Source organism: Epinephelus lanceolatus, chromosome 19 (assembly GCF_041903045.1).
Source record: "Epinephelus lanceolatus isolate andai-2023 chromosome 19, ASM4190304v1, whole genome shotgun sequence".
In the NCBI taxonomy this organism is placed as follows: domain Eukaryota; kingdom Metazoa; phylum Chordata; class Actinopteri; order Perciformes; family Serranidae; genus Epinephelus; species Epinephelus lanceolatus.
Genome location: NC_135752.1, coordinates 3705250 through 3720054, shown reverse-complemented (window position 1 = coordinate 3720054; position 14805 = coordinate 3705250). Strand labels below are relative to the sequence as shown.

The following is a 14805-nucleotide window of genomic DNA, read 5'->3' as shown; positions in this document are numbered from 1 at the left end:
CCTTTTATTGGTCTCATTGTCAGAGCCTGTATCAGTTTGTGTCTTTGTGTTTGTGTCTCAGCGGAAATAAGTGCTGTGCTGAAAGTGGACAACAGGATAGTGGGGCGCACACACTGGAGACAGCTGGGCAAAGAAGCCTGGGGGCAGAGCTTCAGCATCGAACTGGACCGGGTCAGTGACTTTCACTTCAAGTCCAACTAGCAGCTGACATTACAGCTGAGCCAGAACTGCATTTTTCAAATGGTTTCTCCACTAATGTGCTATTAAAATAAACATTAAAATTACTGAATTACTGTCCCTTGACTGTGATATAGCATTGTTACAATATATTAATTTTGAAAGAGCCGTTTTTCAAATGATACAAAGTCTTTGGCAGATAAATGTTTTTTTTTTTTTTTAGATATTCAGGGTTTCCACATTATGAAAAACTTGGAAAAGTCATGGAACTTTACAGTCAAATTTTCCAGGCCTGGAAAACTTATGGATATTATATTTTCTGTAGATGTTGATGTAATGTATGCTCTAATATGCATCAGTGTGTGAAAAAGTTTTGTTTACCATCATGTAAGTTTCTTCATTTTCTCCCCTTGTTCCGTCTCTCCCTTTATGTGTGCCAGCTAGCTAAAATTATGTTTAAAGAGAGTTTGAATCTAGTGTGTTTGAAAAATGTTGGGCAAGCAGGGCAAGAAAAAAATGTATTATGGGTCCTTTAAAAGTCATAGAAAAGTCTTGAAATTTTGTCCAGGAAAATGTGTGGGAACCCTCAATATTTCTTTTTATCATGAGCTCTGGGTAGTGACTGAAAGAGTGAGATTGCGGATACAAGCGGCCGAAATGAATTTCCTCCGTGGGTTGGCTGGGCTCAGCCTTAGAGATAGTGCGAGGAGCTCAGACATCCAGAGGGATCTCAGAATGGAGCCGCTGCTCCCTCGTGTTGAAAGGGGCCAATTGAGTTCATCAGGCATCTGATCAGGATGCCTCCTGAAAGCTTCGGTTAGAGGTGTGCCATGCCTGTCCAACTGGTAGGAGGCCCAGCAGGGGTGTAAATAAAGACTTTTCTTTTCTTTTCTTTTCTTTTCCTCTCTTTTCTTTTCTTTTCCTCTCTTTTCTCTTTTCTTATCTTTTCTTGGTCTTTTTTTGGAAAATTGTCTAATCTATAACAACATTTTATGCTTCTTCTACATGGACTAGAAAAAAAACGGGAATGAATTAAATATATATATAAAAAAATATTCAATTAGATAATGACATAAAATATTTGAGTAATTTGTTATTTCTTTGTTATTTTTGTCATATACACGTATACGATTATGATTGTTGGGCAACATGTATGTTACTGTTGCCTAATGTCATGTCTGTTTGATCTTGTGACAAGACGATATGATCCAGCAGCTTGTTCAGGTGCAAAACCTGTCAGGACTGACAAGCTGAGCACATCTGCAAGTCCAGTCAGCAGTCATGTCTTTTAAACAGAAAAGCGGCAGTAAGAAAAGACAAGAGACACAAACAGAAGGAAAAAATAGCAAAGCTCCCTAAATTAGATTCCTTTTCTTTTGTTATAAACATTTGTTTTGTGTGTGTGTGTGTGTGTGTGTGTGTGTGTAATATCCGGAGTACTTCCAGCTTTAACTCAAAACCGAAACTGTTTCAAACATTTGTTTACAAACTCTTACACTACTAGCGCAGTATAATCTAAGTCTCATTCATCCAGTTGTATGCTCAGAACCTCCCAAACACTTGAAACTTCTCTAAAACATTACAATATAAACACTTCTACCTTTCAATAGTGCACTCTTAGTGTGCCTTAGTATGCACTTGTGTTTGACCTCTGCTTAAGCAGACTCCTAGTTCACCGTTGAGGCATGCGAGAAAAACGTTTTCTTCAGGAATTCAACATAACACACAATTAGTAATTAATATACAAATGGGGTTTTGCTGAAATATTAGCAGTATTGTATTTGCAGCAAGAAAAATTTTCAGGTTATCTACCTAACTATAGAACAGCTGTGTTCTTCCACATTTAAATGTGCTGATGTTGGAAGTACTATAGTTTTTGTGACTTTCTTGTCTTGCCGCCTCCCTCTTCATTCCACTATTACAGTGTTGCTCACCCTCTTGACTAAATAGTTTATTGCAAAATGTCATCTCAGTCTCTCCTAATGGTGAACATCTGTTAACAGCCCAAGAACCATCACACAGAGCCTTGACATCTTGTCCCTCAGTGAGTCATAATGGCCAAGTATGTCTTTGATACTCCGTCAGCCTCCTACTCCACTCATGTAATCCCTCTGCTAATCCTTTGACAATTGCTCTAATCTGGTTTTACTCATACACACCCAGCATCCCTGTGTAAGACTCAGGTTTAGCATCCTGGCTCTAATTCTCTCTGTTTAACAGTTTAACAGCCTTAAACTTTTTAAAGGGGAAGTCACTGATTTTACACATACAGGTCAGTTCACTAATTATAGGGAGTACTGCATAGCCTGTAAAAACAGTTTTATAATTTATTCTGCAGCTCTGGAGGAGCTTCGTGAAGTCTGATAAAATCTCTAAGTTTGGATATCTCACAGAAAGCGTGCATTACAAACTGGTGCCATAGACCAGGGGTTCCCAAAGTGTTACAGCTCAAGATCCAAAACAGAAAATGGGTGTCTCTGTGGGACCCAAACTGAATTTAGAATGTATATGAAATGTATTTTTCAGCATCAGCATCTCTCCCTCCCTCTCCTCTTTTGCCATGTACACGCAGGCAAGAGAGAGTTACTATGGTTAGCTTGTAAATTTCTTGAGGACCACTTATCCAAACAACTTCACACTTGACACTGAGCTTGAAACATTTGAGTTTGTTACATATACAGCCCAGGTCTCCCTTTCTTTATCTGTTGTGAAGACATGTTCAGTAGAGTACCTTTGGCTCAAATCTCTGCAGAGCCCTAAAGCCTGGCCCCCACCACTGCACAGAGCCACAGAGGGCTGTTGGCTTGTTTATTCAAAGTTTATTAATATTGAACCTGTCGCACTTCCAAATCACACCAATTTCGCCAGTGCATGCCCCTGAGCCCTAATGACAATACCTGCCAAGTGTGAAGTAGACTGGATAAATGGTTCCTGAGATATATGAAGGACATCTATACATACATACATACATACATACAGAGATTCCTTGTTTTATCGTGAGATGAAGTGATTCTGGTAATAATCCAGTCTTCTGAAAATAAGATCATAAAAACTTATTAACTGTTGTAATGTGTTTGCTGATCTAGTCCAGGGAGCTTGAAATTGCTGTGTTCTGGAGAGACTGGCGAGCCTTAAGTGGGGTGAAGTTCCTGCGGCTGGAGGATTTCCTGGATAACCATCGACATGGCATGTGTCTCCAGCTGGAACCTCAGGGCATCCTCTTCATCGAGGTTCTTCATTTCATACCTATGAATGAATGAATGAATGAATGAATGTGTGTGACTGAAATCATGCCCAGCAGTAAATATTTATTTTCCGATGACACGGCCACTAATACCAATGCTACATCAGTCCCACTGTATCCACGAATCACAATCAGCTCCTCTGTTTATTTTCAGGTGACATTTATCAATCCTGTTATTGAGCGGCGCTCCAAACTCCAGAGGCAGAGGAGAATATTTCCTAAAGCAAAAGGTATCTATAAATACTGTATTTGGACAGTTATTTCTTCAGATGTTATTTATTTCTTAATGTAGATTGTATTATTATTTGTGCTTGTTCTAGAAGTTTTGTCCAGGTGAACAGTGGCATCATACTAAAATCAGTTTTACAATAAATAACATGGCTCTAAGCCACACATTTAAAACACTAAATAAAATAATAATAAAAAATTACACATAAATTATAACTTGGATGATCAGCGTACACATCCAAATTTCCCAGAAGCATAATTTTTAATATTAATGTGGTTGCTTATATTTTTACGTTTTTAAATGACCATGAATAAATTTCACATTTCATTAATTGCAAGCCTGAGATTGTAATTAAAACATCAAAAGGTTATGTTCAGCTCACTCATTAACATACTTGGTGGAAAATATCACTAAATCCCACGCAGTTTATTCAAAGAAAATTTCATTTCTCTTTTAGAAAAGTGCAAAAACAGATAATAAACCATGGTATATTTACCTTTATCTCTTATTTGGAGAACAAACTCTGTAAAGATCACTATTGTAACAAAATTCTTATTTGTTTTAAGCGACACCTATTACCACCACTTACACACCAATAATTTCTAAAGGCATTCAAACAGAAAATTTCCTCCTTTATTTGAAATAATAAATCAGGTGGTCTGTCTTATCGAAGTCAGACTAACACACCCAGATAATGTGATTGGGAATCAAATTACTCCTTGGACCCAAACTGGCCAAGGCACTCTACACATGCTCCACAGTTTCTGGCCCAGGCTTTGACCTGGAAGTCCCATAGCATTAAATGTGTAACAGAAGAAGAAACCGGTAATAACATTGCAAAATCTACATCCAGAGTCGTGCATTTTTGGACAGACGAGGAGACACAGTTCATGCTATGGCAGCTGAAAGAGGTAAATATTTTAAAATACATGGATGGGAGAAAAACATGGAATGGCGATTATTTGGTCTGTGACGTAATAGACCAACCGGAAAAAGGTCCAATACTAACAAGCTGAAAGGAGGCATATCACCACCTATCGTAGCAAAGTCGGATATACTTCGGTCAATAAATCGATTCCCTTCCCATGTTTGTATACTGGGACAAGGACAGAAGGCCAATTAAATGGCCTAGTTGAGCTACTTAACTGTGCATGTAAACATACTGAGTGTTATCTCCCTGTGGCTAAAGGACTGGAATGGTAAAGCTCCCGTGTGGCTCCAGATTGATACCACCACAAGCAAGCCACTTTGACACACTCCCTGATTTTTGCTTTGCAGTCTTTGCCATTGTTAATATTTCATTGGAGATATAATTGTAACCCAATCATAAACTGTTGAAAAAGTAGTAAGCATTTGATTACAAATAGTAAACAATAACCTTTCCAACCATCTTTATTAGATAAAGGCTTCAAAATTTGGTATGATAAGGGTTTACATAGCACTGGGACCTGTATATTGATAGCCTAATACTTTTATCTAAACAATTTGCTACCATTACCTTGCCTGAATTCTTCGTTGAAGGTCAATATGTTAAATAAGGGTGGGGTTTTAATGATTTCTGCTCAGATTATGAATAGATATAATACCTCTATATCTCATGTTTGACAACAATGGGAAAATGATCTAGAGATCCTGCTTAGATGAGGAATGTGACATGGTTCTTTGTGGGTTTATTTGTCTTCTCGATGCTCAAGACATGCCTTAATACAGATTAAAGTGTTGCATTGGCTACCCTTTTCTAAAGCCAAACCTCTGAGATTATTCCCAAACACAACCTGAATATGTGACAGGTGTAAACAGACCCCAGTGGTCATCTACCATATGTTTTTGTCTTGCATAATACTTGTCCCTTTCTGGTTATGCTTACTATGCCTCTGCGTCAGCGATAGCCGTGACCGGAGGAATTATGTTTTTGCTTTGTCCATCTATCCATCCATCCATCCATCCCATCCCTATGAACACAATATCTAGAGAACACCCCAAGGGAATTTGTTCAGCTTTAGCACAAATGTTCACTTGGACTTAACAATGAACTGATTACATTTTGGTGGACAAAGGTCAAGGTCTGTGTGACCTCATCTGTCTCATTGTTGTGAATGTGATGTCTAAGAATGCCATGAGAGAATTAGATGACACTAATCTTGGGTGTCCACCTTGAAACTGTGCTGATTGTATAGATCTTCTCTGCTGTCATGGGGGAGATGGGTGTGAGGCATCCATGTTTTTCATAGACACAGATGTAAACTGTAAGAGAAACTTGACTGGTGCGCAGAGACATACATTGCCCTCCAAAAGTATTGGAACAGTGAGGCCAATTCCTTTATTTTTGTTGTAGACTGAAAATATTTGGGTTTGACATCAAAAGATGAATATGGGACAAGAGATCAACATTTCAGCTTTTATTTCCAGGTATTTACATCTGGATCTGATACACAACTTAGAAGATAGCACCTTTTGTTTGAACCCACCCATTTTTCTTGAGAATAAAAGTATTGGAACATGTGACTGACAGGTGTGTTTTGTTGCCCGGGTGTCTCCCAATTACATCGATTATTCAAACAATAAATAGCACTGAATGTCTGAGCTCAGTTTCAGATTGGGTACGATAGGTTTTGCCTGTGCAGACTGTGCAGTGGAACCAACATGAAAACCAGAGAGCTGTCTATGGGTGAAAAAGAAGCAATTGTGAATCTGAGAGAAGATGGACAATCAATCAGAGCCATTGCACAAACATTGGCCATAGCCAGTACAACCATTTGGAATGTCCTGAAGAAGAAAGAAACCACTGGTGTACTAAGCAACAGACGTCGAACAGGTAGACCAAGGAAAACATCAGCAGTTGATGACAGAAACATTGTGAGAGCTGTAAAGAAAGACCCTAAAACAACTGTTAGTGACATCAGCAACAACCTCCAGAGGGCAGGAGTGAAGGTATCACAATCTACTGTTCGCAGAAGACTTCATGAACAAAAGTACAGAGGCTACACCAGAAGATGCAAACCACTCATTAGCAAGAAGAATAGGAAGGCCAGGCTGGAATTTGCCAAAAGGTACAGAGATGAGCCTCAAAAATTCTGGGAAAAAGTTTTATGGACTGATGAGACAAAGATTAACTTTTTCCAAAGTGATGGAAAGGCGAAAGTTTGGAGAAAGAAAGCATCTGCTCATGATCCCAAACATACAAGCTCATCTGTGAAACACGGTGGAGGGCTTGCATGGCTTCTTCTGGGACGGGCTCTTTCATCTTCATTGATGATGTAACACATGATGGCAGCAGCAAAATGAACTCAGAAGTCTACAGAAACATTTTGTCTGCTAATTTAAAGAAAGATGCAACCAAACTGATTGGGAGATCCTTCATCATGCAGCAAGACAATCAAGCTAAAAAAAATCGGATATGGCTCCATTAAGAAAAACTTAGGATTCATTAATTCAATTCAGTTTTATTTATAAAGCCCAATATCACGAATCACAATTTGCCTCACAGGGCTTTACAGCATACGACATCCCTCTGTCCTTATGACCCTCGCAGCAGATAAGGAAAAACTCCCCAAAAAAAACCCTTTAATGGGGGAAAAAAACAGTAGAAACCTCAGGAAGAGCAACTGAGGAGGGATCCCTCTTCCAGGACGGACAGACGTGCAATAGATGTCGTACAGAACAGATCAGCATAATAAATTAACAGTAATCCGTATGACACAATGAGAGAGAGAGAGAGAACACCACGGCAGCAGCACAACCACACACGTCACGCTGTCCAGGCACCGCTGCGATATGAGTTAATCTGAGAGACAGTGGAGCACAAAGGCTCCGGAGAAGAAGCCGAGTTAGTGACATCCAGAATGGCCGAGTTAGCAAGATGCAGTAATAGAATACGAGAGAGAGAGAAGGAGAGAAGGTGCCCGGTGTATTATAGGGGGGTCCTCCGGCAGACTAGGCCTAAGTCAGCCTAACTAGGGGCTGGTACAGGGCAAGCCTGAGCCAACCCTAACTATAAGCTTTATCAAAGAGGAAAGTCTTAAGTCTAGTCTTAAATGTGGAGACGGTGTCTGCCTCCCGGACCGTAACAGGAAGATGATTCCACAGGAGAGGAGCCTGATAGCTGAAGGCTCTGGCTCCTGATCTACTTTTGGAGACTTTAGGGACCACGAGTAACCCTGCGTTCTCAGAGCGCAGTGTTCTGGTGGGATAATATGGCACTATGAGCTCTCTAAGATATGACGGAGCTTGACCATTTAGAGCTTTATAAGTTAACAGTAGGATTTTAAATTCAATTCTGGATTTTACAGGGAGCCAGTGCAGAGAAGCTAAAACAGGAGAAATATGATCTCGTTTCTTAGTTCCTGTGAGTACACGTGCTGCTGCATTCTGAATTAGCTGGAGAGATTTTAAGGACTTACTAGAGCTACCTGATAATAGAGAGTTACAGTAATCCAGCCTAGAGGTAACAAAAGCGTGGACCAATTTTTCTGCATCTTTTCGGGTCAGGATAGGCCTAATTTTCGCAATATTACGCAGATGAAAAAATGCAGTCCGTGAGGTTTGTTTTAAATGAGAATTAAAAGACAAATCTTGATCAAATATTACTCCGAGGTTTCTTACGGTAGTGCTAGAGGCCAGAGCAATGCCATCTAGAGAAACTATGTCATCAGATAAAGAGTCTCTGAGTTGTTTGGGGCCAAGAACAATAACTTCAGTTTTGTCTGAATTTAACATCAGGAAATTGGTGCTCATCCAAGTTTTTATGTCTTTAAGGCAGTTATGGAGTTTAGTTAATTGATTACTTTCTTCTGGCTTCATCGATAAATACAACTGAGTATCATCCGCATAACAATGGAAATTTATAGAGTGATTTCTAATGATGTTACCTAAAAGAAGCATATATAGAGTAAATAGGATTGGTCCGAGCACAGAACCTTGCAGAACTCCAAAACAAACTTTGGTACGTAAGGATGATTCATTATGAACATCAACAAACTGAAAACGACCAGCTTAGTGCAGAACCTTTTAGGCCAATTAAGTGATCCAGTCTCTGTAGTAGAATTTGATGGTCAATTGTGTCAAACGCCACACTAAGATCTAATAAAACAAGTACAGAGACAAGTCCTTTGTCTGAAGCAATCAGTGCTATGATGCACTCTAAATCCTGACTGAAATTCCTCAAATAAATTATTATCATGGAGAAAATCACACAGCTGATCTGCGACTACTTTCTCAAGGATCTTTGACATAAAGGGAAGATTAGATATTGGTCTATAGTTGGCTAACACCTCTGGATCCAGGGTGGGCTTTTTTGGTAGAGGTTTAATTACAGCTACCGTAAAAGACTGTGGTACATAGCCTGTTAATAAGGATAGATTGATCATATCTATGAGTGTTAACTAAAGGAAAGACCTCCTTAAGTAGCCTAGTTGGGATGGGGTCTAAGAGACACATTGATGATTTAGATGAAGAAATCACTGCGGTCAATTCTTGAAGAGAAATTGGGGAGAAGCAATCTAAATATATATTAAGTTTTACAGCCTATATATATATATATATATATATATATATATACATACACATATATATATATATATATATATATATATATATATATATATACATATATATATATATATGTATATATATATATATACATATATATATATATATATATATATATACATATATATATATATATATACATATATATATATGTGTGTGTATATGCACTTTATTGATATACCACGTTCAGGATAGATTCATTTCATCTGGCTTTACATTACCTCATAAGGGGATTCTGACGTAATCATCATCATTAAGCATCATTATGTGTATGCCAGATCCACTAGCATATAGCCCACATGTAATATCACAGTAGGACTGCTGTACATCAAATAACCAGCAGATGTCAGTACTCCTAAATGAGCTGTTAAACGAGGCTTCGTGTGATCAGCCTTTTGGCGAAGCAATCGGCCTGAAAGATTCGACACATTCATGGGGCTTCATCACACCATCACTACAGAGCAGTACAGAGACGCTGTCACAGAAACACCGGAAATGACACAACTCGCTTACCGCAATACATTTTAGCTCAGAGCACCTCCAACTATTTGAATAGTCTACCTTGCCTGAAACTATGAAGTTATACCTCTACTGGTGGTCTGTCTTATATGTACTTAAATACTCTATGAAGCATGTTTCTTTGTTTGTTTTCCTTTTCTTTTTACATTTCTGTACATCTTAGGTTAATGTCTTGTACGATAAACTGAAAAATCTTGATAAAGAAAACAAACTAAAACTAAACTAAAAAAAAGGTGAATCTGACACCAGTTTATTTCAAAAGTAGCTTCAAGTGTTTCAGTATACAATACATATTGTCTCCATTTCTCCTTACAGGGAAGGACTTCATGCGTGCTGCCCAGATGAACATGAACTTTGCCACTTGGGGTCGTTTGATGATGAGCATCCTGCCTCCCTGCAGCTCCCTGGAGCCCATGAGCCCTCCATTAGCAGGCCCTTACAATGGCTCCCCATCATCCACCACTTCTCCGGCACGGTAAGGATCTGTGGTGTCTGTACACACTTTGACCCAGAAACATCTCTTTGTCACATCTATGAAAGAGCTGTTACGAAAGTGAGCTAGTAACTTCTCTGCTCAGCTTTCCAACGGTGACTTGAGGCTGTTTTTCCACTCACTAGAGAGAATGTGACTTCAGTGGAGGGCTGATAGCAACATTATCACTGACCTGCATTCAGAGTTAAGAGAACTAAGACACAGTGGTTGTATAATAAGAATATAAAATAGGTTATAAAAATGAACATTATTGAAGCATAACAGCATAAATATTTTTTATTTTTCTTATTGTCAACAAATCCCATATGCAGAGCCAAACGACCAATAAAAGTATCTACTAACAAGTATTATGTGTGTGTCAAAGCCTGATACATCTTCTTCCTCTGTGTCACTGAGCTCCACTGTTGTCCAAAAACTATTAAAAACACATCAGTGAGTCACACTGTGTCACTGGGTGACATGTTCCTTCATTACCATGAACACACACACTGTTTATTTTGACTCAATCCCACACACACACATTGTCCTGCTGCCCCAAATACCCAGTACAGCAGCAAATGTGCATTCATTTGCCACTGAAAATAGTCCACAATAATCAGAATCAGTTGAGCTTTGATGGTCAAGCACGTTAACACATATAAAGAATTTGGCTTAGTTTTGATACCTCCGCGCCGGTGATAGCTGTGGCCGGAGGCATTATGTTTTGGGATTGTCTGTCCGTCCATCCCATTCTCATGAAAACAATATCTCGAGAATGCCTTGAGGGAATTTCTTCAAATTTGGCACAAATGTCCACTTAAACTCAAGGAAGAACCGATTAGATTTTGGGGGTCATAGGTCAAAAGTCAAGGTTGTTGTGACCTCATCTGTCTCATTTCTCATGAATATTATGTCTCAAGAATGCCTTGAATTTTTTCAAATTTGGCAGAAACATTCTCCCAGACTCAAGGATGAATTGATTAGATTTGGTGGTCAAAGGTTGAAAATCAAGGTCACTGTGACATTGCATCTATCTCATTCTTGTGAATGTGATATCTCAAGAACATTTTGAGGGAATTTCCTCAAACTTGGCACAAACGTCCATTCGGACTCAACAATGAACTCATTAGATTTGGGCTTTCATAGGTCAAAGGTCAAGGTCACTGTGACTTTGTCCATTGTATTATAACCACGATGTCTCAAGAATTCCTGGAGGGAATTTAAATTAATTAATTAATTTAAACCAGCTTAGTGCAGAACCTTTTACTATTGTAACATCGCTGTTAAAAAGAATAATTTTGATCCACTTGTTTTTGAGAATTACGGACAAACCTTCCATTTTTGGGGAAAATTCTTGAAAAAGTTGTTTACAGTCAACATATGTATCTTCATCAGGCAAAAAACCTGATGAAGGTCTAGTACCAAAACGTCGCAAATAAATTATATATTGCAAGTTACACAATGCAACTTTTTAGACTTAGATAGTAAAGCTTTTTTTACAGCTTAATCATGACAAACAGATTCTGTACATAGGACCAAAGGCTTTGAGGAATGAAATCCAATTCTTTGTTAACTCCCCTGTGTGAAAAACCATGTGGGCATGTCAAAAATTTGGTTGTGATTTTAGACGCTGATCTTATCTTCCAGAATCACATCTCTAATATTTCTAAGACTGTCTTTTATCACCTCAGAAATAGATCAAAAGTTAGATGCTTCTTGTCTCAGTTAGACTCCAGTAGGCTGGATTACTGTAATGCACGAAGCGTCAATGTTTTCACAGACATGGATGTAAACTGTACCTGCAACTTGACAGGTTCAAGGAGGCATACAACCCCGAGGTGGTAATTCTAGTTGTTCATTGCTCTCAATGTATTTACACAGAAACTGACATAATAGCAAAAGAGGACAACAAAGCAAAACAAACAAACATAAAGAATACACAGGATTGATATGTACATTGGTACGTGAAAATAAATACTAAAAATATGACTTGTATATGTGTACAAGTCAAGTGTTCTTATAAGTTGTAAATCTTATAAATAGTGCAAAGAAATAAAGACAGTGGATATACATGGACTGGATGATTATGTAGAGTATGTACATGTAATACTACTTGAGAACTAATATATATTAAAAAAACTAATTCTTGACTAGTAAACCTTTTTTGTTTGCTTGTTTGTCCTAGTGTGTGTTTGGGGAGTTTCTTCATAAAGACACAAGTAGGCAGACCTGTGTTTTATAATGTGGCAGTGTGTAAGTGGTTTTGAGACAGTAACTTGAGTTTGAGTGTTATAGACCTGCAGCTCAAAGTAATTAAGAAAAAGCAAGATGCATCACTGAAAGTAGCCAACAATACTAACATCAGCACAGCCATAAGACAGTGCTTAAACAGCAGTAGTGGCATTGTTAAAGCTTTTACCCTTGGTTTTTCAGAGAACCTGTGAATCTAAACCTTGCGGAAGAACAACCTAGCAGATCTCCACATCGCACGAGAAAGAACACTAAAGACTCTCCACTGGTAAGTAAGTCCGGTGGCCTGTCTCAATGACTACTGCTTTAACAGCAAGAATAGTTATACAAAGATTAATACTAGTAAAACAAAGGGTTAATGGCAGAGTCAATCAATCAGTTTACTTTGTTTATATTAAAACTTAGGTCATAATCTAGAGCAGTGGTTTTGTTCCATAATTTTTGTTTCTGTTGCTCTCCAAAAGCAACTGTTTTTAAAATTAATTTTCCATTTTTTCTTGTTTGAGTGTTTCAGTTGATGTGTCAGTTTATTTCTATTGTCTGATAAAACCAGGGTCCTGCTGAGAATAAGAGCCCAAAGTCCAAACGACAGCCCTCGGTTCATCCACCCCCACAGTAAGTCATACTGAGCAGGAATGTGGAAAGTTTGTATTGTTGTTTGTAATTATTTTTAAAGAGATAGTTTGGGGTTTTTGAAGTGGGGCTGTATGAGGTACATATCTATGGTCAGTGCATTACCTCTATAGATGGTGGTCAGTGCGCCCCCAGTTTGGAATAACAGGCAGGAGTCCCATCAGAGAAGATGATAATTAGAAAAACTGCCAGCAGTAAATAATTAGAAAACTTTGAAAATGGTAAGGAAGTCTTCGTTTGCAAAAAAGTCAATGCACTTTTGTTCTCTCATGCAGCAGAGACGAAAGACTACAGATGGGAGATTTCAACTGCATTTCAGTCCTGGGGAGAGGTCACTTTGGTAAGGTACGCATGTACACTAACTTGTTCTACCTGAAAAAATATCAGGAGCACCCCAGTACTCAGTTAGTGAAAAATGAAGGTTAAGAGGTGTCCTAGTGAGTTGGAGATTGACCATGCAATCCCATCTTACCCAGTCCAAGTGTGTCGTTTTTGCATGTCTTCCCTCAGCTCCTGTCTCTCACTTACAATAATTTTTTAAAGCAAAGATATAAATGTTAATATGCATTATACGTTTCTCCTCTACCTTGTGACTGATCAAAGGTGCTGCTAGCAGAGTATAAGAAGTCAGGCAAACTGTACGCCATCAAAGCCCTGAAGAAAGGAGACATTGTGACACGTGACGAAGTTGATAGGTAAGCGATCCCTCAACTAGCTCACTTAAAATGTCATCATAGTGTCAATGCTTCTTTCCACTCCGCTATGCTCCTAATGGATAGCATGTAAGTATGTGCTTGCGCCAGGGGTCTGTATCACAAAGTAAGTTCAACTTAGTCTGGCTTCACTGAGCCTAACATCAGTAATCCTATCATGAAGCTGGCTGTCACCTGGCTCTGTTAACTCATCCTTGTGAATACAATATCTCAAGAGCACTTTAATCAAATTTGGCACAAATGCTGACATGGACTTGAGGATGAACTGATTAGATTTTGGTGGTCAAGGGTCAAAGATCAAGGCTGCTGTGTCCTTTTATCCATCTCATTTTGTATGAATGCAATATCTCAAGAACAGCTTGAGGGAAATTCTGAACGTCTTAGTTACTATGAAATCAGTAATAGAAGGATGCTTTATTTGAGCCAGCAATAGCCATAACTGGAGGCATTATATTTTCGGGTTGTCCGTACATGTACGTTTGTCTCATAATTGTGAACACGATATCTCAAGAACACCTCAAGGGAGTTTCTTCAAATTTGATACAAATGCCCACTTGGACTCAATAATGAACTGATTAGTTTTTGGTAGTCAAAGGTCAAGGTAACTGTGACCTTGTTTGTCTAATTTTTGTGAACGGTACAAACACAATGACCCAAAAATAATACAATGCAGTACAAACACCAAATAAGTGTCTTCAAGTTAGAGATTCTTTTAGTTGGTGTCTTGTCTCATATAGATGTTCTATTTTTCCAGTTCTTTTTAAATGTATTTTCTTTGACTCTCAAAATGTATGTTAACTTTTCATCACTAAAATTTCTTGGACAATTTCTAGCCAGTGTTCCTGCTCCTGCTTCCCCACTACTCGGACCTTATTTGAATTAGAAAATAAACAAAAAAAGAAATAAAAATAATTAAGTGACCTTCAAAGTCAAAATTGGACACACAGCGTTGTGTCATCCTCTTACTCTTGTCATATGAATATGAAGATATACAAGGAAATGACTGAAATTATTTGGACCA

The 14805-nt window shown here is 38.4% G+C and overlaps 1 protein-coding gene across 1 annotated transcript in view; it reads left to right on the top strand.

Moving 5' to 3' along the window:
* pkn3 (protein kinase N3) overlaps positions 1-14805 on the top strand; it is a 47854-nt gene that overhangs the window by 22183 nt on the left and 10866 nt on the right. Inside the window, exons 8-15 of the mRNA XM_033646640.2 lie at positions 62-171; positions 3264-3407; positions 3576-3651; positions 10032-10191; positions 12622-12706; positions 12992-13053; positions 13347-13416; positions 13675-13766. Of these exons, the coding sequence (XP_033502531.2) occupies positions 62-171; positions 3264-3407; positions 3576-3651; positions 10032-10191; positions 12622-12706; positions 12992-13053; positions 13347-13416; positions 13675-13766 (799 nt within the window). The remainder of the gene's footprint in view (positions 1-61; positions 172-3263; positions 3408-3575; positions 3652-10031; positions 10192-12621; positions 12707-12991; positions 13054-13346; positions 13417-13674; positions 13767-14805) is intronic.